General features: G+C 42.5%; 1 protein-coding gene across 6 annotated transcripts in view; it reads left to right on the top strand.

Annotated features, from left to right (window-relative positions):
• The window catches only part of SLC37A1 (solute carrier family 37 member 1), a 36,289-nt gene extending 15,371 nt beyond the window's left edge, over positions 1–20,918 (top strand). For all 6 annotated transcript variants that reach the window (XM_082278588.1, XM_082278586.1, XM_082278584.1 and 3 more), the window contains exons 11-21: positions 3,929–4,012; positions 7,849–7,980; positions 9,564–9,654; positions 10,584–10,646; positions 12,142–12,227; positions 12,859–12,907; positions 13,717–13,790; positions 14,626–14,704; positions 15,274–15,371; positions 17,208–17,260; positions 18,307–20,918. In XM_082278588.1, coding sequence (XP_082134714.1) covers positions 3,929–4,012; positions 7,849–7,980; positions 9,564–9,654; positions 10,584–10,646; positions 12,142–12,227; positions 12,859–12,907; positions 13,717–13,790; positions 14,626–14,704; positions 15,274–15,371; positions 17,208–17,260; positions 18,307–18,322 — 825 coding nt within the window. In that variant the 3' untranslated portion in view covers positions 18,323–20,918. The remainder of the gene's footprint in view (positions 1–3,928; positions 4,013–7,848; positions 7,981–9,563; positions 9,655–10,583; positions 10,647–12,141; positions 12,228–12,858; positions 12,908–13,716; positions 13,791–14,625; positions 14,705–15,273; positions 15,372–17,207; positions 17,261–18,306) is intronic.
• Positions 20,919–26,778: the final 5,860 nt, after the last annotated feature.

Below are 26,778 nucleotides of genomic sequence, written 5' to 3'. Positions count from 1 at the left end.
AGGAAGGGGAACAAAGAGAGCATTAGGAAGACCAGCTGTGTTTAACTTCTCGTAACAGAATGTCATTCCTGGCCCAGTTTTGTTCAGGACTGTGCTCACAGGTTGATCTTGTTTCATGTTCCATGAGACTCTGGTCTGTGTTTGTCTCTACTGCAGTCAAACTCTGGAGCAATTCTTGCTCCAGGCTCCCAGGAACCTCTGGGCAATCAGGTCTGCCACATTTCCAAGTATTTTTTTGGGACAGTAGAGGGGATTAGCAGAGCAGGCCATGAGGTTTCCCATGTCTGAAGGCAAATCAGAGGTGTGGGTCCCAGGGGAATCCCACATGGAAATTGTTTGTACATGTGGATTCCTGTGGCCTTTTCTTTGCAAATCTCATGGGTTGTACAGGGTTGATGGCTGTTTTTTCACCACCGAATATTTTCAGATAGATGGAGTTTTGCATTTTAAGTGCTCTTGAATAGGGACTGAAGGCAACTTTTCTAGTCTGTGTTCTCTCTTCTTTACCAGTTAATGCTTTTTTTATCTTCATATGAAGCACTTCTGATAAAGCTTCTGAATGCATTTATTGCTCTGTGGAACTCCTACTCTTAGCTTATTCCTGTGAGACAAGGTGGCTCACACTGCACTCTGTATTTTTCATTTATTTCTCTTTATTTCTTAGAAGTAATTTCTGTAAATTGTGAGAGTATTTTAAGTGACTCATTGCCTGCTGTTAGAAGCCCCATATTTCCTTAGCTTTTAGGTAGTTCAGAGCATCATTTTTTCAGAATATCCAGTTAAGCCTTATGGAAGTAAGTATTTATTTGTTTCAAATACACTTTAACTGGAAAGCATAACTAAAGAGCTATGCACAGAATGTTGCTCATATGTCTCAATGAGCTGGTGTGGAAAATTTTGACATGGAAGATCTAATTGCCATGATACTTTTAGCAAAAATTTAGCATTTTAGGAGCTATTTCCCCCAGCTGCAGAAAAGGACAAGCATTTGCCTTAATCCTCTCTAGTGCAGCAGCCAGGTCACTGCTCCAGGCTCACTCTCACTGTGTGGGATGCACTTGACCTTCTGTTTCCCTGGAAACCTCCCTCTCCAGAGCAAAGGAATCACTTCTTCCTTCTCAATTCCCATTTCACATCTGGAAATCTGGCAGGAGTTGATAACAGGGCTTCTCCACCTGCCTTGGACGCTTCTCAGATTGAGATTTGCTTTGTCCTCGGGAGCTTTGTCACTGGGACTGCTCAAATGCTTCAGTCCTGAGTGGTCTGCAAGGATTCTAAACCCTTGTGGAAGGGGCTCACAGCTTCTGTTTGCTGCAAGGAGGGTGGGTTTCTAAACTAGGGAAATTAATTAGGTAAGAGTAGAAGTTCAAGATGTCCAGATGTAGATGTGGTAATGACAGTTTATTACTGCAAAGAAAAGTGAGTGCTAATTGAAGGAAGGTTCGTGTAGTAAAAGAGAGAGAAGATATTTCATCTGTGTTGTACAGGGGTAGAATTTGACAGGCATCAAATGCTTGCTGTCCCTTTCTTGTTCAGTCATTTCAGTGACAACCTGAACAACCTTGTGTGCTTTTGCAAATAGTTAGAAATCTTTTTTTCTAAGGCATTGAACTTGGTGTTCTCATAAGGCTCAGGTCATTTTGGCCAGATGTCCTGGGTAGGTGCAGGCAGCTCTGCTGGCTGGTGCTAAAAACTAGATCTCCTTGTGGAAGAATGAAGGCAGTTAAATTTAAGCACCACTAAAATAAATGCTCAGCACGAGGGAAGGACTTCAGGTTTATATTAAGATTCAGAGATCAGGTTCCTCTCTGTGTGGTGTCACTGTCTTGGATGAATTTGGTCTACTGTTTATTTGCAGCGTGGTCGTGAGCCCAATATTTCTACAGAGTTTGTAGTGGTGAGTAATCTGATTTCATTGAGTTGTCCAAAACCACAGATGGAGAGTCAGGCACAGGGCCTTGAACGTGTGGTTCTTTCTCTTTGTCTCTGGTTTCCTGGGCTGTGCTTCATTTGCCTGAGTTCATCTTGGCTCTGCTTTACCCATCTGAAATTTGTTTCCAAATAAATACTTGAGGACAATAAAGTGCTTTTAAATGCTGGCATTGGAGGCTTAATCTTGACTTTCTGAAGGGCTGTACCTATGACAAATGCAAGTGAGGAGTCAGTGGGCTTTATTCAGAATTGCTGCACTTCCTTCATGAAATTTAAAGAGGAGATTTAACTCTTTTTTTCCCTTCAGGCAATGTGATTTTGAACTGGTTTTATTACTTCTCATCTTTTCTCCCTTTGTCTTTTTTTCTTCCATAGTTACATTATGGTCATACAGACCTGTGTTTGTGCTCTAGAAACTTCCTTTATCTTGACTTCGCATTCCCAGAAAACTTCCCTCCCTTAAACTCCTGTTGCAAAGTGCTTGTGCATTTAAAAATTACCAGGCTGCAATTTTTATCTCCTGAAAAGGAGGAAGAAGTCCAAGTATTAAATGTGCAGCCTCTCAGTCTAGTCCTTTTCCCTAGACATTTTCTCCTTACCACAGTAAATCTTATTTTTTGACAGTCAAATGAAAAAGTCATTCATTTTTCCTCTGCTGAGCTGCTGATTAAAAATGTAGATGACTTGTCTCTAGGTAATGGATTTTCTTCCCCGTGGATTATTGTAAATCACATTTTTGACAAGAGACAGATTTTCTGTGAGATGAAACTTCAAAATCTGTTTTATCAGACCCTGGGGGCCTGAGTGTTGTTGGTTTATTTTGAGGAATGCGTGTCCAAGACTGCTTGTACCTCAGCTCTGTACTGAGCTGCAGAAATACTACAATTTATCTTCAAAAGTATTTTGCCTTCTTAGAAGGATTTGACTGATGAAGGGCAGTTTGTCTAAAAAATACTGAAGTACATACTCTTGATTTTTTTGGGGGAGGGGGAAAGAACTACCCAGTGATTGATTTTTTTGAGCTGGATTGTTCAGTGACCATTTGCATGCTTTTTTTATTTGTGGTGGTGAGCTTAAGGGGTTATTATTTGGGACAGAGTTTGTGGGGGTTTTTTATTGTTTTACTTTGGTTGGTTGGTTTTTTTTTAATGTGGCATCCAGTGTGTGATTAGACACTTAAACATCTCATCCCTGGGAAATGCACAGTGCTTCTTTTGGACTTAGTTTGTCCATACCTGACTGCACACCTGCTTTAAAGCTGTATATTTACTTCAGCAGACAAATCTGAATGTCCCTGGTAAATCTTTTTAAACCAAAGATCTTGAAATGGTGTTTTCCAGTGAAGGCAGTTTTGGTGTGAACTGACACAGGAATGTACTTCTTAGTAAGTAAGGATAAAAAGTAAGTGCATCTGGTGCCTAAAATGTAGCTTTTTTTGTCTCATGTTTTCTTCTGGAACTTGCTGGCGGTGCTCAGGATCCTCATTAACACTCCTGTCCACAAGAACACACTGCATTTCTGGGTTAAAAGTGCTATAGAATATAAGCTAAAGGGATGAACTTTTCTCTTAAAGGGGTTAGGAAAGTGAAAAATCAAAGTTTTCATGAAACAAATCAACTTCTGTAGTTGCTGGTGGAATCATCTGCTTAAGGGCAAAAACTAAGTTTGCAATCAGTAAGTTCAGTAGAGGAAAAAGCAGCTAAAATTGTGGAGAGGGGTATGACTGTGCTCTGAATTCAGCTGCTTCTATATAAAACCAGTATGAAAACAACCTTCAGATCAATTTGTGAGTGCATTTTATGTCCATTGCCAGAGCTCTGTGTAAGAACTCAGAAATCTCAAAACACACTGTCATCAAATTAAAGATGCTCCATTTGGGGTTATGTTTATGTGACAATGCACAAAACCTTGTTCCAGAGAGATGATTGACACTAATGTAATCCTTAAAAGAAACAAGCAGCAAAAATATGGAGTTTGTTTTGTTTTCTTTTTTTAGAATTCTAAAACCTTCCTGAACGGCGCCTCTCGGTGCAGAATCCAGATGCCAGCCTTAAATGCTAAGGAAAATGGCAAACCTCAGGTAAAATATAAAATACTACTGTAAAAAAGCATAGAAGACTTCTTAAGGCTCACATGAAACATTTACTGCTTGTAAAGATTTCTCCTGTTTTCATGATGCTGAAATCTGCTTCCATCTTCCCACACAAATGTAACTTCAGATGGGGGAACTAAGCATTACCTGCCATAAGTAATGCAAACTGAGCTGAATGAGCTGGCAATGCTCTTTTTTTTGTGATCTTGACACAATTCCAGCAAAAATAATGCACTGCAAAATACTTTAAAGACAGCCCACTTCAAATATTTAAATTATGTATATTGTGTCCCATCCTTGCAGTCTCACTTCTCTCCATTTCCTTTTGAAAGCTGTCTGTACTTAGAAGATTATATGTGGAGATGGAAAGTTCTAAATATAAGCAATTATTCACAAAAATCTTAACTTAAAACTTGTAACCATAAGGAATGTTATTTCCTACTAGAAGATGGATTCTGGACTTGCCCATTTTGTGGGCAGAAAGCTGTTTTATCTTGTGATGGACATTAACTGAAAATTTCCATTTGAAATTTTGTGTTTGTATTCAGTACACTTGGCATGCTGTATCCTGAGAGGATAACTTTTTTTTTTTAACTTCTTTCAGACTTTTCCAGGAAAATAGAAACTTCCTGTTCTCTTCATCCTTTGCCCATAGAATAATAATGAGCATTCACAGGGTGGAATAATCAGTGTTGGTAAAAAGGTTTTGAAATTTTTGCTAAGGAAACACTTCCAATACAGCTTAAACCCCCTCTGTACTGAGTTTATTATTTTTGTTTTGAGCTGCCCAAGAGTAGTCTCCAGCCCAGAAACCATTTGTTGGTGTTATTTCACAACCAGCTGGAAGGTAGGGGGAGATGTAAGAATACCAGCAGGTGTCTTTAGACAAGCTGGAATTTACAGAAGAAATTCATCTAAATTTATGGAAGAAGGGGTGGTGAGGCACTGGAGCAAGTGGCCCAGAGAAGCTGTGGCTGCCCCATCCCTGGAAGTGTTCAAAGCCAGGCTGGATGGGGCTCTGAGCAACCTGGGATAGTGGAAGGTGTCCCTGCCCATGGCAGAGGTGAAACTTGATGATCTTTAGGTACTTTCCAACCAATCTGAGATTCTAAATCATGATGACAAAGCTAAAAACGTACATAAATCAGCAAATCAGTAGAGATTTCTTTTTTAACTCTGCTGGTGCCTCTACTGACACCCTGTGAAGGGTCTGCTTAGCAAAGGGTGAGGAAAATGTACCCCTCTCCCACTCTGGTGTCCCTGGGGAGCAGGACAGAGGGATGACATGGACAATGAACCTGGGGGCACTTGCTGATAATCCTGGGAATATCCCCCCCTTCTCTCTCCACCCTGCCAGCTGGGTTATGTTTGTAATACAGAGTCTTAACAAGGTTTAAAAAGAAACGAATAAAATCATTAAAAACCCTTGTTGGTCACTCTTTGGGACTTCCTGATTTTCTGCCAGTGACAGAAGAACATCTTTTTCCTGTTGGAGCCAAGCTGAACATCTTCCTTTTTTTACAGGGTTTGTGTTGCAGTTATTTGGAGCTGATTTTCACAGTCAGCTTTTGAGCCTCTACAAACAGCAGATGTTTTGTGTTTATGAGTTGGTCTCCAAGCACACTGGAATGGCAGCTTTTACTGGGTTTTCATTGACTTCTGCAGTTACTGTAAAAAGGCAGCAAATACTCAGGATCTGCAATGATTGAAAGCAGAATGTGTTTTTGGCTGCGTGACCTGAATACCTTTGTGCTTTCATTGCTGCTTGTGTTAGGTTGGCCTCTTAAAAATCACACAAAATTGTAGGATAATGAATCCTTCCCCAGAGATCAAGAGTGTGCCATATGCCGAATCATGCTCTGAGACAAGCTGGCAAGGCTGTACAACATCATCTCTGCCAAGCACAGCCTGCTGGTTTTATTTATCCTGTAGCTATGTGCAGCATAAAAACCCCCATATCATTGACAAAAGTTTCCAGCATGACTTTAAATAAGTTATTTGGGCTTTGGTCACCTCTACTGCAATATTTATCCACTCTTTTAAAACAGATTTGGAGCTGCTTGTCTGAGAAATGAGCAGCATTTCCTCAGACAATCCTGGCTGGGTTGGCTGTGCTAATTGTGCAGGAAATACTCAGACACCATCTAGAATCCAGTGGGGAGCTTCACTGCTTAACCCCTTATTTTTTTCCTCTTTTTCTCCTCTCTTATTTTTAAAAAATTTTTAGTAGTTTATGGTTTGAATTGCTGCTGTTAAAACAGTTCAAGTTTTGAAGTTGCTCCAGTAATTGAGAAGATAAATATTTGTTATGATGATGGAGTGGCTCCTGGGCTATTACATAGGTTTGTAGTGCCATGTCAAAGGTCCCTAGATGTTTTTTCTGTCTTCTAGTTAATGCTTTATCACCTGAGCCCAGACACTGGACTCCTGTAAGTCCTGCATCCCATCTAACAATCATGTCTAGCATTTTGGATGCTGCATGGTGGCTTCTGAAACTATGCTGGGTGTCTGGGCTCAGGTGTCCAGATGGTTCCCTGGTGCCCTCTCCTAAATGATGTTCTTTAAAAATGGAACTTATTTAGAATCACTGAGTGTAAAATAGCAGAATTGAATTTTTCCAGCATTTTTTTTTCCTTCCTCCATCAGCTTAGCAAATATTAATCAAAGTTTTCATCTTTGCAATAAGCACTGGAAATGGAGCAGCCTGCTGTTACATCCTTTCTAGCCTACAGTCAAATATATATTTGAGGCTTAATTCTTCACTGAGGCTTTGTTCAAAGGCTGAAGAATTAGGAGAAAGAAGACAGTGTGCAGAATATGTAAGTAGGAAAAGTACACAGCTTGGTAAAGCTCTCAGCAGGCAGGTGAAAGTGAGGATAGCTACATCCCATCCTTTTTCTAAGTTGGAAGAGGAGTACTGAGGTCTATTTTTACCTGATTTTTTTTTTCCTGTGTGCAGCTGTAAGATGTAAATTTCCAGCTCTATTCTGAGAGTTCATTTCAGTCTGGTGGAGGAATAAAAATAACATAAACCCTCATGGCTACACTGGGATGGCTTGTTCTTGTGGAGTGGTAACTTGCTCCACAAGTATTCTTAGCAGCCAGTGGAATTCTTGGAATAAGATCCTTCCTAGTACTAGAAGAGAACTCAGAATTCACAGCTTAGGCAATGCTGGTAAAATCCAGGCTTTTATAATTCAGGGATTGCAATGCTCAAATGGAACAGATTCGAAAAAGTAAGTGATTGCTTAACATAGAGCACTCACTGTCCATAATTTAATTCAGTTGGAAAGATAGCCTGTATTTAGATCAGTGAGGAAGATGATGTTACAGAGTCTGAAAAATGGGCTAAATATTTGTACAGAAAGGAGATAATACATGGTTTTACACAGAAATGTATTCTTTCAGAAATGTCTTGTATACAATGTTGTAAGACTCAGTAGATTGATTGTCAGCTTTAAGTAGACCACATTTATGTAGTGGCGTGAGGGAAGATTGGAAACTGTTCTATTCCACTGAATGTACTCAATATGTGGGGGTTTTGCCACTTGAAATTGTTCCTCAATAGAACAGAAGCTTGATTCTATTACAGACTCTGTGCACTCAGACAGAACAACCAGATATCACTGGATATTCTGAATATAGTCTCTGCTCTCTCTGTGTACTCTGGGTATCCAAGCCAAGACGTTTTTAAAAGCTATGATTTTCTGTGATAAAATAGATGCTTGTTTTTAGAAATTATTTTGGAACTATTTGATTTCTTGATACATATTTTGTTTCTTTGTTCTTTTCTCTCTCTCATCTGTTGCTGGGGGACGCTGCAGGATCCAGAGATGCAGCATTTACTCACTGACAGTGAGAACTGCAGCGTGTCACTGAGCTCCAGCACCGTGGCCACTGGGGAAGGAAGGCATGGGACATCAGCCATTAGCTTCCTTGGGGCCCTGAGGATACCTGTGAGTGCCTGTGCTGCTCTTAAGAATTAAATTTTGCCTCAGAATTCATATTTCCATGAAGTTCTGGGTGGAGTGGTAGAGAGTATTAACTTCGCATCACAATCTTGGAATGCTGAGGACTTTGGGCTTGGTTTATTTGGAGGAAAGGAGGCTGAGAGGGGACCTCATTGCTCCCTGCAGCTTCCTGAGGAGGGCAAGTGGAGGGAGAGCTGCTGATCTCTCTTTGACGGTGTTCAAGAGGCATTTGGATAATGACTTTATCCGAGTGTTGCATTCAACTTGTGTCAGCCCTGAAGGGGTCAGGCAGCTGGACTGGGTGGTTGCTGTAGGTCCTGACTGAAACAGTTTATTCCATCCTAAAGTCCATTCTAAAAGTTAACTGAACCTGATGACATGTAGGTGTTAAGGATGGAATAGCAAACTGAGTCCATAAGCACATCTCTGTGTCAGAACTTCCTTCTATGGCTCCCCTTTTTACATTGCTCAGCATTTTTAAAAGCTTTAGTCTTAAATTCTCTTGTCTGAGAAGTTTCAGGACTTTCAGCCCAAAAATTTGGGCTGCTGCTAAAGGAAAGGAAGTTTCCTTGAGGTCAGAACCTGTCATTTTTGATTGTCCTCTCAACCTGAAGCCTAAATGCCGAAGTAGGATTATTTGGACCGTGTGTAGAGTAAAAAAAAAATCCTGCACCCACCCACTGTATTCCTGCGACCTCTCATTGTGTTTAGTCTGGTCCTCAACTGTTTTTCCTGTGGCAAAATGAAAATAGTGGGTGAAAAATTGCTGCTGTTGCCACCTGGAGTCTCTGAAACCCTGTGGTATTTGTCCTGCTTGTTGCTGGGAAGGGTCACGGCTGAGTGTGGAGTGTGTGTGCTGCTCCTCAGGATAACTGCAGCCCTCCATACCAGGGATTTAAGAAATCTGGTCTGAAACAAAAAGTTATCTGATGGTGAGGGGAATGAAGATGGGTTAATTTGGCAGTTTAGTTGCATGTCTGTGCAGTAAGTAGACTTTTATGTGCCCAGAAGGAAAGAGGATGGAGCAAGTTAGAGCTTTAAACAGGTCATTGCCCAGTCTGTGGTGTGCTCTTTCCACATTCTGATCTGAGCTGTGTCAGACTGGTTTAGTGGCTGTTTATAAAGAGCTGAACAATAAGAGAGAAATCTTGGACCCATCTGAAGGAAGGAGATAAAGAGCACAAAAAGATGCCAGTTGCTCTGGAACACACTCCAAACCTGCTATAATGCTGTATTACAACTTTATTCGAGGGAAATAAGTGATGCAGATGTCCCAAACGGTATAAAATCCTTCACATTTCATTTCAGTGTTCTCTGCTCAGGTTATTCAGTACCATTTTAATGTTCTCTCTTCATGCAGTACAGTACAATTGAAAGAAAACATGTAAGTAAAATACCACAGTCTGCTCAGAGTGCAAGCTTTGTGCTCTCAGGGGAAGAATGCTTCTTGGTAAATCATGAGAGAAAAAGAAAAGCCTAAATGCTTCCTAGAAACCATTCTCATAATGGTCTGTGAAAGCAAATAGCTCTGTTAAGATACTGACTCCCTGTTTTCTTTATTCTCTCAGGGAGTTGTGGAGTTCTCCCTTTGTCTCCTGTTTGCAAAGCTGGTGAGCTACACTTTCCTCTTCTGGCTTCCCCTCTACATCACAAATGTCGGTGAGTATCACATGAAAGGGATACAGAATTATGGCTACAAAGTGTCTGCAAATAGGAGCTCAGAATAAATAAGAAAATAAACATTACTGCTTCTGAAAGAGGCTTTCTCTGCTGCAGTAGCAGGGGAGTTATAAGTCACCAAGCAGCATATTTCTCAGGTTTATGAATTCAGTGTTATGAGAGGGCATTTTCAAAACAAACAAAACTGTCTGGCTTATCTTCAGTAATTCCAGGCATAAACACCTTGTCTTTGGCTCTTGCAAACAAATCAAACAGTCTTACTTACTAACAATGTTGTTCATGATTGAAATGCCCTATTAAAACCTATACAAAATAATGTAAATGAGCTTCTTTATCTGTTCAGGACTGCTTTTTTGGTTTTTTTATGCTTCAGAGTGCAAGATGGACCAACTTCTTAGGGTCTGTTGCGATAGGAAAAGGGACAATGATTTTAAACTAAAAGAGGGCAGATTTAGACTAGATATAAAGAAGAAATTTTTCACAATGAGGGTGGTGAAATGCTGCAGCAGGTTGCCCAGAGAAGCTGTGGATGCCCCATTCATGGCAACATTCAAGCTTAGGTTGGATGGAGCTCTGAGCAGCCTGATCTAGTTGAAGATGTCCCTGCTCATGGCAGGTTGGACTGGATGACCTTTAAAGATCCCTTCCAACCCAGACCATTCTGTAATTGTGTGATTATAAAACTGGTAAAATGTCTCTTGCAGTGAGAGTAATTGCATTCAAAAGTCTGCATTGCTGAATGCCTACTTATGTTCTTATTTCTTTTACACAGTGTCACCTTACTGTGGCTTATTCTGGTGAATAAACAACTCTGCTGTAAGGTGCCTTTGCCCTGGCATTACAAGACTGCTGAGATTTCCATATTTTATAGTCTAGAAATGAAACAAGTGTTTTGTTTCTCTCACCAGAGCATCTTGATGCCAAAAGAGCTGGGGACCTTTCCACACTGTTTGATGTGGGTGGGATTTTTGGTAAGTTTTAATATTATTTCACACTCTTAATCATGAAAGGCTCTGGTACACACAGCTTACATATTTTATAGTTCGTATGTATTATTTCCACTGAAGAAGAGTGGCAGTAAAGGTACTGAGCTGAGAGCAGTGTTGAAAAGTGAAAATCTAGTAAAATATCTTTACAGCCAGTGATACTGTCCAGTGCAGATGGGAAGAGTCAAATTACAGAATCTTTCAGCTCCATCAGCTCTGGCCCATGAGTCTTGGTCACCACCCATCAAAATATCTTCCTTTTGTCACTCTAACTTAAGAGAACTGTCCCAGTTTGTACAGTTGTGTGGGCTTTGTGGGCACAAAGGTGAATGGCCACAGGTGTCTTGGTTTGGTTTTTTTTCTTGATAAAATTGGGAGATCATAATAAGGACCAGGCTATTCCTTTCTCATTTGTAAGGTGACCATTGAATAAATTTGGATGCAGTGCAGACAGCTGAACTCATAATAAAGCAAACATCATCATCCTGAAGCACAGCTGACTTACCCCAACCACACATCCCCTCTCCACTTCCCCCATTTCCCTTATGGAAATAAGCCCTGTATCAGTCCTTTGGAAAATAAGGCTCATGATGGAGACGTTTCCCTGGATCAAGAGCTGTGTAGCTCAAGGTGTTGGTGTCAGGGTGTGTTGCAGTTACTGTTCTGTTTTTTCCTGGGTGTGACTTCTGCTTATTTCATCCCAGAGAGCTCAAAGCCAGACTCAGCAGTACCTTGGAGAGGTGGGTGACATCTTCCAGCAGCATCTTATTCTGCTGTGAATACAGGCTGAACAGTGTGTCAGTGCTGCTTGGATGTCTGGTGTTTATATTTAAATTCAAGTAGGATGGGAGCAATTTGGAGATGGGCAGCTGGGAAGGGAGGGGCAGGCCCAGCAGTATTTAGGAATCTGGAGAATCCAGAGAGTTTTCTTTCCTTCTCCTTGTGCAAGTTCCCTTAATACAGTCTTGACAGAGCCTTCCCTCAGCCCTTTCAGTCCCCTCCAGCCACACCCTCAGATCAGTTCTTCTGTTGTTGGAAAACACAAGAAGCAGAGGGAAATTCAAGAGCCTGGGTTAAGTACCTGGAGAGAAAACCAAGGATTTCATTTGCCCCAAGATCTAAAATAGCCCATTTCCCCTGGTTGTAGTATGACAGGGACAGAGAACCAAGTTTTCTGTTGCATGTGAGGTTTTAAGAGACCAGTGAGTGGATTCCAGAGCTGCAGCAGTGGGGCCATGTGGCACCTGGGAAAAGGCTTTTTGCTTTGGACATTTGGTTGGAATAAACAATGAGGAGGAACAACTGTCTGCTTCTGCTACCTTCAGGTCAAAACTGGTTGGGTTAATGAGGATGTTGCTGTGTGAATTATGTGTAACTGTGCTGTAAAAGTCATTGGGTTGTGTCTCATTAAATAAAACTGATGTCTTTTGTGCAAAGCACGCACTGAATGTTTTCCTCACTCCCCTGTGTGTTTTTTCAGGTGGGATTTTGGCAGGTCTCATTTCAGACAGGCTGGAGAAGAGGGCATCAACCTGCGGAATGATGTTGCTGCTTGCGGCACCCACAGTAAGAGCCTGCCCCTCTCTCACAGCCATGGCTGAGGCTGTGATGCCATTCCCTGGACAGTTCTTCAGGCAGCATCTCCTAACCTGGATGTAAAGAGTCCAGGCCAGTTTAAAAACTGGCATGAAAAGTTGAGCAAGTATAGATATTGGGGCTAAACAAGCTAACAAGCTTGTCTACTAAACAAGCAAGCAAGTCTAATGTATTTTTGTTTACAGAATGTTTGGAAAGTTTCACTCCCTTGTAAAATTTGATGTTCAGTTGTTAGAATTTTAGCTGCTCAAAGGGTAAAATTTCTGAGCTGTAACTGTTGGAAAACCAGCAGATGGACATGGGAGATACATTTTTATTTGATCTTTTTATGATCTGTGTTCTGTGTTGAAGCTGCAGTTGGAGAGTTTAAAACTGAGTGGCCTCATAACACAACCCTTCTGAAAGGGCATAGGGGAATGGGATCCTACCCCTTATCTCCCTCCTGTGTCCAATCAAACAATCATTCTGCTGTGGTCTAAAATGGTTTAGTAAAACCTGGAACTTTCATGTAATACCAGCTAAGATAGCATGTAGTTAACATGAGGAACCCGGGATTAGTCCATATGTTGGTATTCTGAGTGCTTATTTATTATCTTTACAGCTATACATGTTCTCTGCAGTCAGTAAAATGGGCCTTGAGGCTACTGTAGGTGAGTATTTTTAAATTATTCTGCCTAGCTTTCTGTGAACTTTGCATTTATGATCTTCGATGCCCCTTCCTTGTTTTTTTGGTTTTTTTTTCTATTTCATCTTTTCCCTTAGAGGAGGAACTATGGCATCAAATTCCTTAGATTTGGTCTTGCAGGCTTTTTACAGGGTAAAGGGGGGAGGTAGGAAATGAGTCAGGGGTGGCAAGAAAACAGATTTAGTTAATATCCTTAGTCTTTATGGAGCTTTTTGTGTCAGCACAGACTTTTTTATATCCCTTGTGCCCAATACCAGAGGTGTTTAAAGATTGCCTGTAGTACTTCTGACAGCAGTGTTAACTTTACTTGAATAGGCTGAATTCACCTGTGGCTTTCTGTTACCTCACACCAGAAATGGAAACACAAGTGCTGGCAGTGATGTCTCACCTCCTAAAGGCCTTGTTTGCTTTTAGGGTGCTCTGTAAGCAGAGAAGGGATTTATGGGTGCATCTTGTGAGCAACCCCTGCCCTCATGGTCAGTTTGGTCAAATATTCCCCATTCTCTGACCTACCAGGATCGATAAAGACCCTGGGAAGTGCTTTTTGTCTTAGCCCCATCTTCTGGTATGTTTGAGAATTCACATCATGGAGTGAGCATTGAAAAGAGAGAGAAGTGGATGTTGGTTTTCTTCCTTTCCCAATTCTGTATTGGGTCAGGGGAGCCAAGGAAGGATTAAGCCATTTGGGAACCATAGGCTGTGATGTCTCCTGTTGTTACAGCAAACAGTTGTTCATGCAACTCACATTTTCCTTTTTTTTTTAACTTGGAACAGTGATGCTACTTATCAGTGGTGCCCTGGTGAATGGCCCTTATGCCCTGATCACCACTGCTGTCTCTGCTGACTTGGTGAGTTTGGCTTCCCCTGTGACATTTGGCCTCCAGAGAGAGCCCTTGGACATCTTCAGGGTCACCAGGGAAGGGGTTGCATTGTACCAAAGCAAAGGAATAAGGAGCTGGAAAGGCAGTGCTGAACTCAGCCACTGAGGTGGTTCTAGTGTGAATGAGTGCCATGCCTGTGAGAGGCTTCTAAATTATTCTTGACCACCCACAAGACAGACCAAATCTTGTGGGTGACAGCCCAGAGTGAATCTGAAGGTTGCAGCAAAGCCAGGCCTCTGTACAGGTGCCTTGCCCCTTTTATACTTTGCATTTTTAAATGATTGGAGGAGCTGTACCTGTGTGAGAGATGAGCTGGTGATTTAATTCCCATCAGTGCAAAAGCTGTACCTGGCACAGACCTTTACAGAAGTAAAGGTATGTGAAAATAAAAAGCCCAGCAGGATCAGCTCAGCCAAGTAACAAATGCCACATGGAAACATTAACACTGCTCATGAGGGAGACTTTGGAAGTTTGCTTTGTAATGTGTTGGTTCCTTAAGGCACTAAGCAAGATGCAAAAGCCCTCTAACAAATGTGCTAAGTACAGGAAAAGGAGTATCTGGCAGAAATCTCCAGACATCCTCTGGAGCCCTGTCCTTGGCCTGGAGGTGTTGGCAAGACCAAGGTGACCACCAGGCAATGCCCATTTCATCCTTGGCCTTGTTGAAGGGGCTGGCACTGCAAGGTGCTTAGGGCATCTCTGCAACACAGATCTGATGTGGAGGGGTGTGAGATAGATGATGTTATCAGGGCTTTTTCAGAGCTCAGCTCAGCATGGGTCCAAGCCATCTCTGTCCCTCCAGGGTACCCATAAAAGCCTGAAAGGGAACGCCAGAGCCTTGTCCACAGTGACGGCGATCATCGACGGGACGGGATCTGTGGGTAAGCCAAGGCCACCTGCCTCACCTGTGACAGGTTAAAACAAAGCATTTTTGAGAAACTAGGCTCTTCAGGTCACATTTTACCAGGACTCAGAACAGTTTGGGAAATGAGGAATAGCACAAATTTAGCCTGAAACCTCCAGTGGTCCCACACCTGAGGGTGGGAGGAAGAGGGAGGATCACTGATACTGGGCACAGACAGCAAAAGGAGATGCCACTGGACTGTTCTGGGATCAGGGATATTTTATTTATGCCCTCCATGTGGAAGGGAAAACAGTATAAAATTCAGCTCAGTACTGGATGGGCATTTTGTTGAGCCAAAGGCAGATGTTTATCACACATCCAGTTTTCCAGATTCCCTGTGTTAGGTTTCCCACTGGCTTCCCATCTGTAGCAGTAATGTTTTGCACTTCCCAGGACTTTTTAATACATCAGGTAATACTGAGTTAACATAGTGGAAAACCAGATACTCTAATTCAGAATAACTACATTTCAGTACAGTAAATCTTACACAGTTCTGACAGTATATTATATAAAATACCAAAATATAATACCAATATTATATTTTAGGTGCAGCTTTGGGGCCTCTCTTGGCTGGCCTTATTTCCCCATCTGGTTGGAACAACGTGTTTTACATGCTCATGGTGGCAGATGCATGTGCCTTGCTAGTAAGTGTAAAAACACTATTTGGTTGCTGTGTATTTCCTTTGTGCCAAATGATCCCAAAATGCAAATTGTCCTTTTGCCACTTCAGTATTCTGTGTTGTATTAGACTTCCAGTGGTGTAGGAGGATTTCAGTCTTAACAGCAAATTTGCTTGTTTTGAAATTCTCATCTAATTTTAATCAAAAGTGCAGATCAGTTCTGCTGCACTTCAATTCCTGAGCAAATACCCAGCTATTAATTGCTGGCTGAGCAGCTTAGAGCAGGCATAATTGCAAGTAAAGTTTCATATTTAGACCTAGAAGTTGTCTCAGATTCCACTCACGGAAGAATCACTTCTGGTTTCTTTAAAGCCAGTCTAGCAAAGCTGTAACAAATGTTTTCCTACATTGCTGTGTCAACAAAATCACCCTGATAATGAAGCTTTTGAAAGTTAATACATCACATTTTCCAGATGGGCCCTGAAAGTGCTGTACTAAGTTAGATGAAGAAATGGCAATCCTGGCTTTTGACAGTAACCAGGAGCAGATGTTTGGGAAAAAAAGAGCACACAGGTGGTGGCTTGGTGCAAAGCACTGAGCACTGGGCTCGTGCAGAGGAGCTGAGTGTCATTCCCTTCCTGACACAAGAAAATCAGAAACCCTCTGAGTTACAATGGAGGGTTTTTTTTCTAAATTCAAATTGAACCCCAAATGTAATTTTTTCACGTTTTAAGAGTTAATCTCTGGAAATTAAATAAATACATTAGATAAGTTAATAGCTGAAGTGTGTTGCCACTGGTAGCCAGCTGCTTTATAAATCCTGGTTTGTGCTGGTTTCAGTGTTTGGTATTTCATGCTGCAGAGTGAGGGCTGGGAGGCTGTCATATTTTTCCTAGATAAAGTTCTCATTGTTTTTCTCTTACAGTTATTGATTAAAATGAAAAAACGCCACATTTCTTTGCAGAATCAATTAAAACGCCTTTGCAAAGCTCTGGTTTTGAGAGGTTTGACTCTGCAGTTGTAATAAATCCTTTTTTGCATAACTGTTCTGCTTGTCCTGGTTTTTGCAGTGCAGCATATGGATGCCTGTGTTCAAATGTTATTTCTCCAAGGATACCTGGAGGGGTGTAGCCTCTTACGTGGTGTTCAGTTCTCTCACTCTTGGCCATTTCTGTGCCTCTGAAAAATAAGGTTTAACTTCTTAAAACATTCATACTTAAAACAGTGAACAAACTTACATTTATAATAGTGAGATTCTGAGGATAACATAACCTGAAACAGTGAGGAGCCCTGAAAGCTCCAATTCTGTCTTTCACGTACATGAGAACCATCAAATCATATTTGTAAAATCACTTTCCTGCTACTCTCTCAGTAATCCTTTTAAAGTGCACTTGGAAGCCCTGGTGCTGCACAGACAAGCAAACGTGACTGTCTGTACTCACCCTGACTAATTGTGGTATTAAAGCTTTTCACACACACAGTTGTTCTTGCACATAGCAGCTAAAATACTCCTATGCTCCAAAATTCCTTTCTGACACGTTTTCTTGCAGCCTCGGGGTCCCTCTGCTGGTTTCTTTACACATCTGCTGGTAAAATAACCAGAAAACCATTCTGGTTTTTATGAAGAAATTGACCTCTCAGATGCAGAAAGGAAATTATTTTCCTCTTGCCTGTCTATTTTGAAAGCTTCTCTTCCAAACATTACTGAGCATCTGTAAATCTTTATTTTTTTTAAAACTGAGTTCAGCATTACAGGGTTATGTTTCAAATGAAAAACACTCCAAATAACAATGAATAATTCTGGCTTTTACCTTGTTTATCTGTGTGATACTAACAGAGATTCTGTGATTGTTTTTGCAGCTCTTACTCCGTCTTATCCAGAAGGAACTTCAGTGTCATGCAGATCACAGCCTGTAAGTGTTTTGCATGGCTGCTGCTCTTTAGTAAGCCTTCCATTTATAATCATATGTGATCATTAAGGCTGGAGAAGACCTCCAAGATCAATTCCAACCTTTGCCCCATAACACCTAGATGTAGACTGGATATGTTAAGGTTTGTGTATATCCATTTCTGTCTGTTTTAATTCTGCTTCAAAAGAGTAACCTCAGTTTGATGTTTTCAAACCATGGACACTTCCCTTCTTTTGAAAAAATACCTGAAAACACAACTCTGTCACAATCTCTTGTTCGTGTGGGTTTTTTTTCCCAAATATTTGACCCTCACGGGTTTGGATGCCTTAGGATTTTGGCTTTTATATTTTTCAGATCCTGTACTGCTTTAGAATGTAACTCTAAAACTCCATAGCCTGCTAGCTACTGTTCTCCCATCCTGGTTAGACATAACAAATCCTCTCTAGGCCTGGGACTCAAGGACACCCTGTTGTCCCAGGCCCTGAAATATGTAAACTAAGCCTCTAAAAAGGGGGAACAAATTTGGGGTAATGACATCATTGCCTGAAATTGCATTTGGAAGATTAACCCTGGTATGCAAATGGACCAAACTTAAAAAAGTATGAAAAACTGGTGACCAGTGGTCCATTTTGGGTGTAGCCCTAGGGCTCTGTACCCATAGTGTACCTCAGTGAAGGCCCTTCAATGAATACCTGCTTTTATCCTCTTAATTCTGGCTAGCCTCTGTTTTCACTCAGCCCCAACAAGGCATCAGTTTCATCGTGCAGGTGGGGAATTGCCTGCCCTGTCTTTAATAATGGTTCAAAATGTAACTTTTTCCAAAAGTTCTCCTTAAAGAAAAGGGTGACTCTGAATTTACAGTGTTTTGTAGTGAAAAAAAAACCAAAAAACATCCACAGAATCAATACACAAAATCTAAATTGAGCCCCTTGGTTGTAGAATTTCAGAGGAGTAAAATGGAGAGAATATAAAAATGCGTGGCAGGGGCTGGATCCTGCCTTTTGGTGTCACACCTCAGCTTTTCCTGCCTGGTTGCTGTTCTTCCCCAGGTTTAAAGAGCACTGAGCTACAAGACCAGAGCTGGGATAAGGAGTGTGCCAGTGGCTGGAGCTCTTCCCTGAAAACCAAATTCCATGGGACACCTTATCCTGTATTTGAGTTTCTGTGTGGTGAAGAGCTTTGTACGTTTGCTGGGAGCAGTGTGAGACATGCAGCTGGTAAATCCCTGAAGCTCTGATTTTTGCACATGAATAAGTACCTCAGGATGGCACCTGTTCATCAGATGAAGAGATGGGGACTTTGGGAAGGTTTCAGCAGCACACCTCAACTGAGCCAAAGAGAAATACCAAGTGCCTTTTTTATTTCTTTTGATAGGATGTTTTTAATTAAAACTGTGGACTGTGTATTTGCCAAAAATTAAGGGAAAGCTAGAGCAGGAGGAAGTTGAAATTTTAACAGTCTGCAAGTGACTGTCCCAGTGTCAGTGAGCAAAGGATGTGTCTTTTATGTCATCTTGTGTACACTGAGAGCATCACTTTCTAGAGGACAATATCAGCTGGTTATTAAGATGTGCTGCTATTAGTATTTGAAGCTGCTCAGACAATAATCTCCCCTCTGTATTATTAGATTTTAGCTACAGCACTACTTCCCAAGGACAGCATCTGGCCTTTTGGTAGGTTATAAAATAGAATTTACTCTTGCTGTGTGCTGCAGTTAGCAGTTTTCACAGATTCTCTGGATGGATGTTAGTCCTCCATTAGGACTGTGCAGAAGAAAAGGAGTCCTAAGCAACAAAAAGCAGTTCATGAGTCAGAATTTCCAGTGGGGGCTCTAATGATTTTTCAGGGCATTATAAACTGGTGGTGCAAACGTCACGGAATTGTGCTGCTCTGCTAGGCTGGGCTGACATGAGAGGTGGTTTCTTCAGGGTGGCAGAGAGCTGTGAACTGTCCTGTGCTTCAGCACCACAGGACTGAGCACATGGAGCTGCGTTGGTGCCCACTGGCTCGGGGATCTCTGTTGGCTTTCAGTGCTGGTGTGTGCACATAGAAGTCACCGTCAGATCTGGGCCTTAATATCCAGAAATCTCTCTCTAGTGGCTACTTTCAAGTGGCTCTGGGTTTCACATTTGGAGCCAAAATATCAGAGAAGAAAAATTACCTGTGTGGGTGGTAGTTTAGAAGAGAACATTTGAGTAACTAGTGCTACCCAGCAAAATAGATGGTTTAATGTCTTCGGAACATATCATTTCTTTGTACAGCTGTCTGCTTTGCAAACAGAATGTTTCTGTGATTTTTTTTTTTTTTTAAGATGTACAAAGTGAAAAGAAATCTTCTTTTGTATGGGATGTTTATACTTAGATCACAAAGATTAGGTAATTTAAACTGTGTGTTGTCCTTAACTGTATTTATTAAAGCTCTAGGCCTTTGTCTTGCTCTTAAGTTTTGTGAGACAGTGCAGTAGTCTTTACACTTTGATTAGCAAAACACTCTAAAAGCCCTGCAAAATATTCAGGAATGTCCCATTAGCTGCTGGTGTTGTGTTCCACGTGCTGGCACAACACTTAATTTCCAGGGCTGTTTTGTACCTGCTCAGTCTTTGGGTTGCTTCACTGGTTTGATCCAGCACATGCTTTGTGCTTGACTGGAGCAGTGTCAGAACGGGCTCATTTTTAACTGTTTTGCTGAGCAGAGCTGCAGGGATGACCTCAGACCCACAGGGACTCAGGCAAGGTGCCAGATCCTTGCAGGGAGCTCTAGGAGGGTCCTGTCCCTGCACTTAGCTGGATGGAAGGTTGACCTCACATTTTGGGTAAACCAGGGGGGATACTCAACATATGAGTGAGCTCAAAAATCTGTGCTGTGCTTGGGCTGTGGTTATATGTGACAGAATTGTGCAGCAATGTTACTTGAAAGGACTTCCATCCTCCTGGAATGGGAAACTGCTCCTGGAATGTCAAACTGCTCCTCGTTCAGCCAGGCTGAAACAGCCTCAGGGGGCAAAAATGACATTGCAACCCCAAAACAGCAGTCCTGGCACAACTTCAGTGTATCTGTGGGGAGGAAGGGATGGATGGAGGACTACATTAGCTGAAGATTCCAATCCCTTTCCCCAAAAATACATACAGAGCTTATACTAGTTTATTGAAACAGTTCAAACTCTGCTGTGCTCAGATTTTGAGAAGTTGTTCCCTGTTGGCTGAAGTCTGAGGTTAAAAAGCTTTTGGTTGTATTTCTAAAGATATTTAACTGTGTTTTGGGTTTTACTTGTTGGGGCTGCTGCTGTTATTTATTTATTTATTTGAATAGCTTTTGCACTGCAGTGACTCGGGTATGGGGTAATGACAGATTGCATTTCAGTTCCTCCCAGTTACAAATTTGTTGGACAAAAAGGTTAAAGATTTGGTTTTCTTCTTTTAGAAACCCTAAAGGTCCCCCAGATAGTGAATAAACTGTGTGTTTTGTTAGTATCAGGTGTCTGTATCCATTAATCTGGAATTGGGCAAGACTGACAAAATTTTGTATGTAAAAATGTGAGTGACCAGTAGGTACAGCCAAATTTAAATGGAACTGCGGGGTTGGTTTGTTGTTTTTTAATGCTGATTATTGTGAATTTTATCCATTCATCATCCTGTGTTGAATAAAAATAGATTCTATTCTAAGCAGAGAAGTGTTGAGTACTTTATCTTTTACATCTCCACAAAGAAATGTTCCATTTATTGGTTGGAAGGACAGACATCCCTGCTGGGACATTTGCCTGAGTCAGGGGCTGAGTCTGGCTCCTCTGACGTAGTTTTAAGGTGACTTTTTTTGTTGTCTGCTTTGCTTGCTCTTCAGTTTATATGGAATTGATATGGAAAAGCTTCATCCTTTCTCTCTAGCTCTGATCATCTCGAATTATTGTCTTGATTCTGTTACAGTGTTTGATGGGGTTTTTGTGCCTCTGCCTGACATGCAATGTCCAAACCACAGATGTGCTGGGGAAAAACGGATTGAAAAGGAAAACAACTTCTAGTTACAGAATTTCTGATCAAAATGTGCCTGAAGTACCTCCCAGGGATAGGCAAATAATAGCTGGGGTGTCTTACAAAAGAAGGGAGACTCAAATCCCAGTTTCTGTTCTGCCTGATGGGGAGCAGGAGCCTCCCTTGTAAAAACCTTTGTGAAAACCCTGGTTGTCACTGGACATGCTGCAGGGGGGTTTGTCTCTGTGTGTAGGAAGGGTTTATAGGCTGGGAAGAAGGTAAATAAGTAGCAGGGATAGCAGTGTCGTGTTCCCAAGTCGCTTTGAGTCACCTTTTACCTGTTAAGTTAAACTGCAAACCCACTCCATGCACCGAGACTCAATCCTGTATGTTTCGCTAGTTAGGGAAATTCCAGAAAGGATTCTGCCATTTGTTTCAGGAGGTTATTGCATGTGCTTCTGGCATAACATCCTTAGAATAACAGTGGGAATCCTCCACGTGTGTTTGTGCCAGTGCTGTGCTGCCTCAGACTTTGGCTGAACTCATCGTGTTTAGGCCCGGGGTTCTTTGGTTGCTGCCGGAAGGTTTCTGTAGTGACTGGTGCCTGGGTGTGAGAACTGCTGCTCAGAGTTAGGCAGGTATAAGATGGTATAAATGAAATCAGAGGGTGTTTAGAGCTGTTGGAGGCTACTGGTTTTCATATGGAATTAATTTGGGGAAGAATGATTACAATTCCATCAAATGACAAGGCCCAAGATCGGTAATGGTGGCGTTCTCTGGTCTGAACTAAATTTATGACCTGTGTATTACGTAGGTGGTTAGATTAGATTATTTCATGGTCTATCCCAACCTCTGATAGGATGTTCTGATTGCTGACCTATGCCCTTTTCACCTTGGAGCAAGGCTGGTTTGGTTTTGTTTTGCTCTCTGCTGAACCAGCCAGGGGATGGTGGGGACATGTCCTGCCCTGCTGTCACAGCCTGCAGGGGCTGGGGAGGGACTGCAGACCCTGCTGGGGGCTGTGTCTGCTGCTCTGGGGCTTTGGGAACCTTGAACTACATTTGCTGCCGTGCTGAGTTAAAAATGTGCCTGTCATCCTTATGGCTGGGGAGAGGGAAGGAGAGGATTTAACTGCTGGTGTAATTCAGCCTCATGTCCAGTGACCTTGAATGCTGGGTTATGTGTCTCACTGCCTAAGAGTTTAGTAAACTGGGTTGTTATAAAGTGTTAGTTGTTTCCTTCTTTGTCTCCCTTCTTTTGGGTATTTTCCAGTTTGGAGCAAGGAGATAATTAGTTGATGCTTGGGTTTTTGTTTTGTTTTGGGTTTGGGTTTTTTTTTGGGGGGGGGGAGGGGTGTTGTTTGTTTGTTTGTTTTTTGAGGGTTTTTTCTCCCTCTGTAATTCCTTTGTCTACCAGTTACCCTTTGGCTGCAGTGAAGCATTGGCTGCTCTGTAAACTGGGAATACAAGACCCAGACTTTCTTTAGCATACTTTGTATTTCATCTCCTCCATCAGATCAGCTGTAAAAATGTGTGCCAAGTCTCTTGATGCTGTACTTACCTAGAGGGTTTTAAGCATGTATCCTTCACCTCATGATGATACTGGGGTAGGGTTTCTCTCCCTCCTTCTCTTACAAAGCAGCTGACAAATACCCACATTTCCACAGTATCCCCTTCGGTCCAGTTGTTTCTTTCAGCAGAGGAGGACACTAAACTGACTTCACGTGTACTGCCATGTAAGAATGAACTTTGGAACGCTGTTATAAGGCTGGAGTTACTTTCAGTTTATCTGGTACCTAAATCCTGAACAGGTAGTCTGAATTTCATGGGTTATTCAGAAACCAGCAGCTGCTTCCAGCGTTGGGGCCAGAACTGGAAGCAGCAGCCTGAGTTGGTATGTTGAAACAAAGTGATCAATGTCTGAGTTCTCACCTTCTCTTCCTTGTGATGTGAAGGCTGGTTGGTGTGGGCAGCCCATCACAGCTGAATGACACAGGCAAAACCTTGGAAGGGGTGAGTTCCCTCTGAATCTTCCACCAAACACACTGTTGTTATTTCTGCTGCAAGGACAGAGTATTATATTCGAGTCTGAGTCACCCAATTTCACCACAGGCCACATGAGGCTTCAGCTGACTAAGTACAGCAGGTTCTGAGTTTTATTCTTGTATTACTCAGATCATCTGGTTGGAAGCAGCTGAATGTTGTGTCCTTCTGTGGCAGAATCTGCAGGTTTAGTTTTATACTGAGAGGTAACAATGGGCTTCAATTTAGCCATTGCTGTTAAAAGTCTTTATAAATCTTCCTCCCCCTCTCCCTCTGGCTGCAGCTTTTCAGTGACATGAAAGGAAGACAATATGGTAACAAAGAACAAAATAGGTCACAAAAATGTCTCAAAAGCATACTCTCTTCCAAATTTTGCTCACTTGCTTGGCACCGAGGGAGATCCACTATCACAGCTGGATTGTATGTCTGCCTGTAAATCTGTGCAGTTGCTGAAAGCAGAGAAAAATAGAAACCTTCAAGTTTCCTTGCTCTGATTTTTACAGTGACAGTTCTCAAAATAGATGTCACCAGCCCAAAAAGGCAGAACCAGCGTGACTGAAAAATCTGGGGTGCAGGCAGGGAAGCCCAAGGATGTTTGGTTTGGGACTGATACCTGTGTTAGAGCTGCATTAGACAGATTAAATTCCCATACAAATCCCTGTCAGGCATATCATGAGGCTCTAAACTTACCCCAGGTGTCAGCAAATAATCTTTTGAGGAGGGTGAAATCCATCACCATCAGAGCACCTAGAAATGGTGCTAGGATGGATAAAATCCCATGAACATCTGAAGCAGAACTAACACATGCATTTCTCAGAACAATTTTCACTGTCATTTGAAATGAGACCTCCTGGTAGGAAGGTTGCAGATGATGTAAGCCTTACAGTAACAGGGAAAACAAAGCTCCTGTGTTGGCCTGCTTGAAATCCTCTAATAAAATAATGCATCTGTCAAAGCAGCATCTAAATGTCATTCCTCTGTGTCATCAAGAGGGAAATGTTGTTCCCAAATAGAGACTGGTTCCTATGCACAGTTTTTTTTCAGGCTTCCCAGACCTGTAAAAGCAGTCAAAAGGGATGATTAGCAGCTCTGGTACATTCACCTTATGCAGCTCTGTAAACATCAGGAGCTGCCTTCTGCATTGTTTTTGCTGTCTGTTTTTCAAGCACAGTTGAAATTGTCCATATAAATGGGTTCTGCTTGGAACAACAGGAAAAAACACCCCCATGATAAACTGCCTTGCTGGTCTTATTTTTTAGGCCATGGAAAAAAAAAAAAAAATGGATGTAGTGCTGCGTGACTTCCCTGCAGGTTTAGTATTCTGTGGTGTGAGTCTGTTTTCAAGCAACTTTGTCCAAGCAATTACTTTGTGAATTACAGTTCGATTCACCCAGAGTCAAATGCTGGGTTGTTTTGGAGCAGCCTTTGCTGGGCTCTGCCTGTGCAGGTGTCTGAGCTGCCTTGCAGCAGCTCGTGCTTGTCCTGGAGGCTGGGCTGGGATGCCAAGGGCAGGATGCTTTCACTGAGTGATCCTGAGTGATGGGGTTTGTGTCTCAGGAGGACTTGATCGAGTTTAAACCTCCTGACCTTTAGCATGAGAGGCAGAGCTGGCTTCTGAAGCCAGCAGGCTCCCAAGGGATCATGGCCAAAGAATCACAGAGCAGATGCACCCAGGGAGCAGCAGAGGCAGCACTGGGGAAAAATTGGACCCCAAAGGCACAAGGAGAGCATGGGGCTCCTCTTGGGGACTGTTGGGATGCCTTAATCTTGTTGGAGGTTTGTGCATCCTTGCAGAGGACTCAGTGGAAATTCCTGAAGTTAATATTCAGCAGGAACAGCTAATAATGGTGATGTTTGTCACAATGTGATGCTGTAACACTCCAGCAATATTGAATTCACGGAGCCACCACGTCTCAGTGGTGGGTGTGCGTGTGTTTGAGGGGGAAGGAAGCACATTCATAGCACAGGTCATGCCTTAAAGCTTTACAGAGACTCTCCTAGACCTGGGTGTGCTCACAGAGCCGCACACAAACCAGGCACTCCACTGAACAGCAGCTCCTCTTCTTCAAACACTACTCCAGCCGCAGTCCCTCGCCCTGGGAATGCGATGTGTTTGGGTGGGAGGAGGGGAGAGCAGTGGGGAGAAATAAAACAGACCAAAAGTGCCATTTTATTAAGAGAAACAAAGTGAAGTGTTGCCTTTGGCTTCCTCCCTAGCGCCAGGGTCAGGCGCTCACACGCTCCAAAGTAAGCAGGGCTTGGGCTCCTCTGCAGGAATCCTGTTGGGCTGGTGAGTGATTCTGGCTCTGGGGCTTTGCTGCTGCTCCTGGGCACAATTCCTTGGGCAGAGGGAGGCAGAGAGCTGGTTGTTCTGCTGGCAGAAGGGCTGGATGGCAAACTGAAGGGAGATTGCAGCCCTCGGATGGAGTGGGGCGGGGGAAGAGCGTGGAGCCCCTTCACCCTGGCAGGTGAAGACAGCAAGGGAGAAAGTGGGGAGCAGAGCACCGGCCAGAGGAGATGATGGTGATGATGAAACAACAGCAGGGAAAAACGAATAAAAGTGCAGGAAAAGGTGTGGGGTTGGAGAAAGGAGCTGGATGCAATGTTGGGCCCTTTTTAGTGGAGGGCTCCTGTGTTTTTATTTCTGTGTGTTTATTTCTGTGTGTCCTTGATCTCACTTTCTTGTTCCTGATCTCAGTTTCTTGTCTGAGAACGTCTTTCCTGCCTACTGGAAGCTTTTAGGCAGGGGCTAAGGTCCAAGGAGAGGGAAACCTTCACATCCAGTGTCCAGGTTGTGTGGAAGCAGCTGAAGGTGAGAGGATTTAGGGAAAAAAAAAGAAATCTGTGTGAATCCAGTGAAATCCACTTGAAGAAGAAGGAGGAGGATGAAGGACCAGGAGGGAGACATGGCTTCAGCTGTGTCAGAGTATGATTGGAAAGAGTCCAGCCTCTAACAAAGCCCCTCTGGAAGAAGCTTCTCACTAAAAATTTTGCCTGGGGCCACCTCTAAGAAAAGGAGGGTGCAGGAGGGAAGGGGAGGCATGGGCTGAAACCCATCACTGGGATGAAAACCTGGGCTGTGTCCAATCAAATGGAGGCTGGAGAAAGCAGAGTGAAAGGTAATCGAAAAATAAAATAAAATTCAAGTTCTGTACGAGGTAATCCCTCCCCCCATAAGCTACTTCCATTTCATTTTCTGCATTACTTCAGCGCTGCCCTCTCTCCTGACCATACCATTAATCCATGATGTTTACTGTTTCCTCAGGAAATTGGGTTGTCTTACTGCAGGAAAACCTCAGCTCAATTTTCCTCGGGGAGAGTTTCTGGCTCTCAGAGTTCTAGAGGTAATCTTATGTACCAGACATGGATGAACAGTCAGGTTTGGGAAAGAGGAGCCAGCTAAAGAGAAGAGCCATAAATGTGTTATTCAAAGGCAGATACTAATGATTTCTCATCCAATCTTTTGAGTTTCTTTGGCCATGACCTGTGATTTTTGGAGATGGTGAGAACGCTCT

Source organism: Coloeus monedula (assembly GCF_965178545.1).
Source record: "Coloeus monedula genome assembly, chromosome: 3".
In the NCBI taxonomy this organism is placed as follows: domain Eukaryota; kingdom Metazoa; phylum Chordata; class Aves; order Passeriformes; family Corvidae; genus Coloeus; species Coloeus monedula.
The sequence above is the reverse complement of the archived record's forward strand: the minus strand, read 5'-3'. Positions and strand labels throughout refer to the sequence as shown.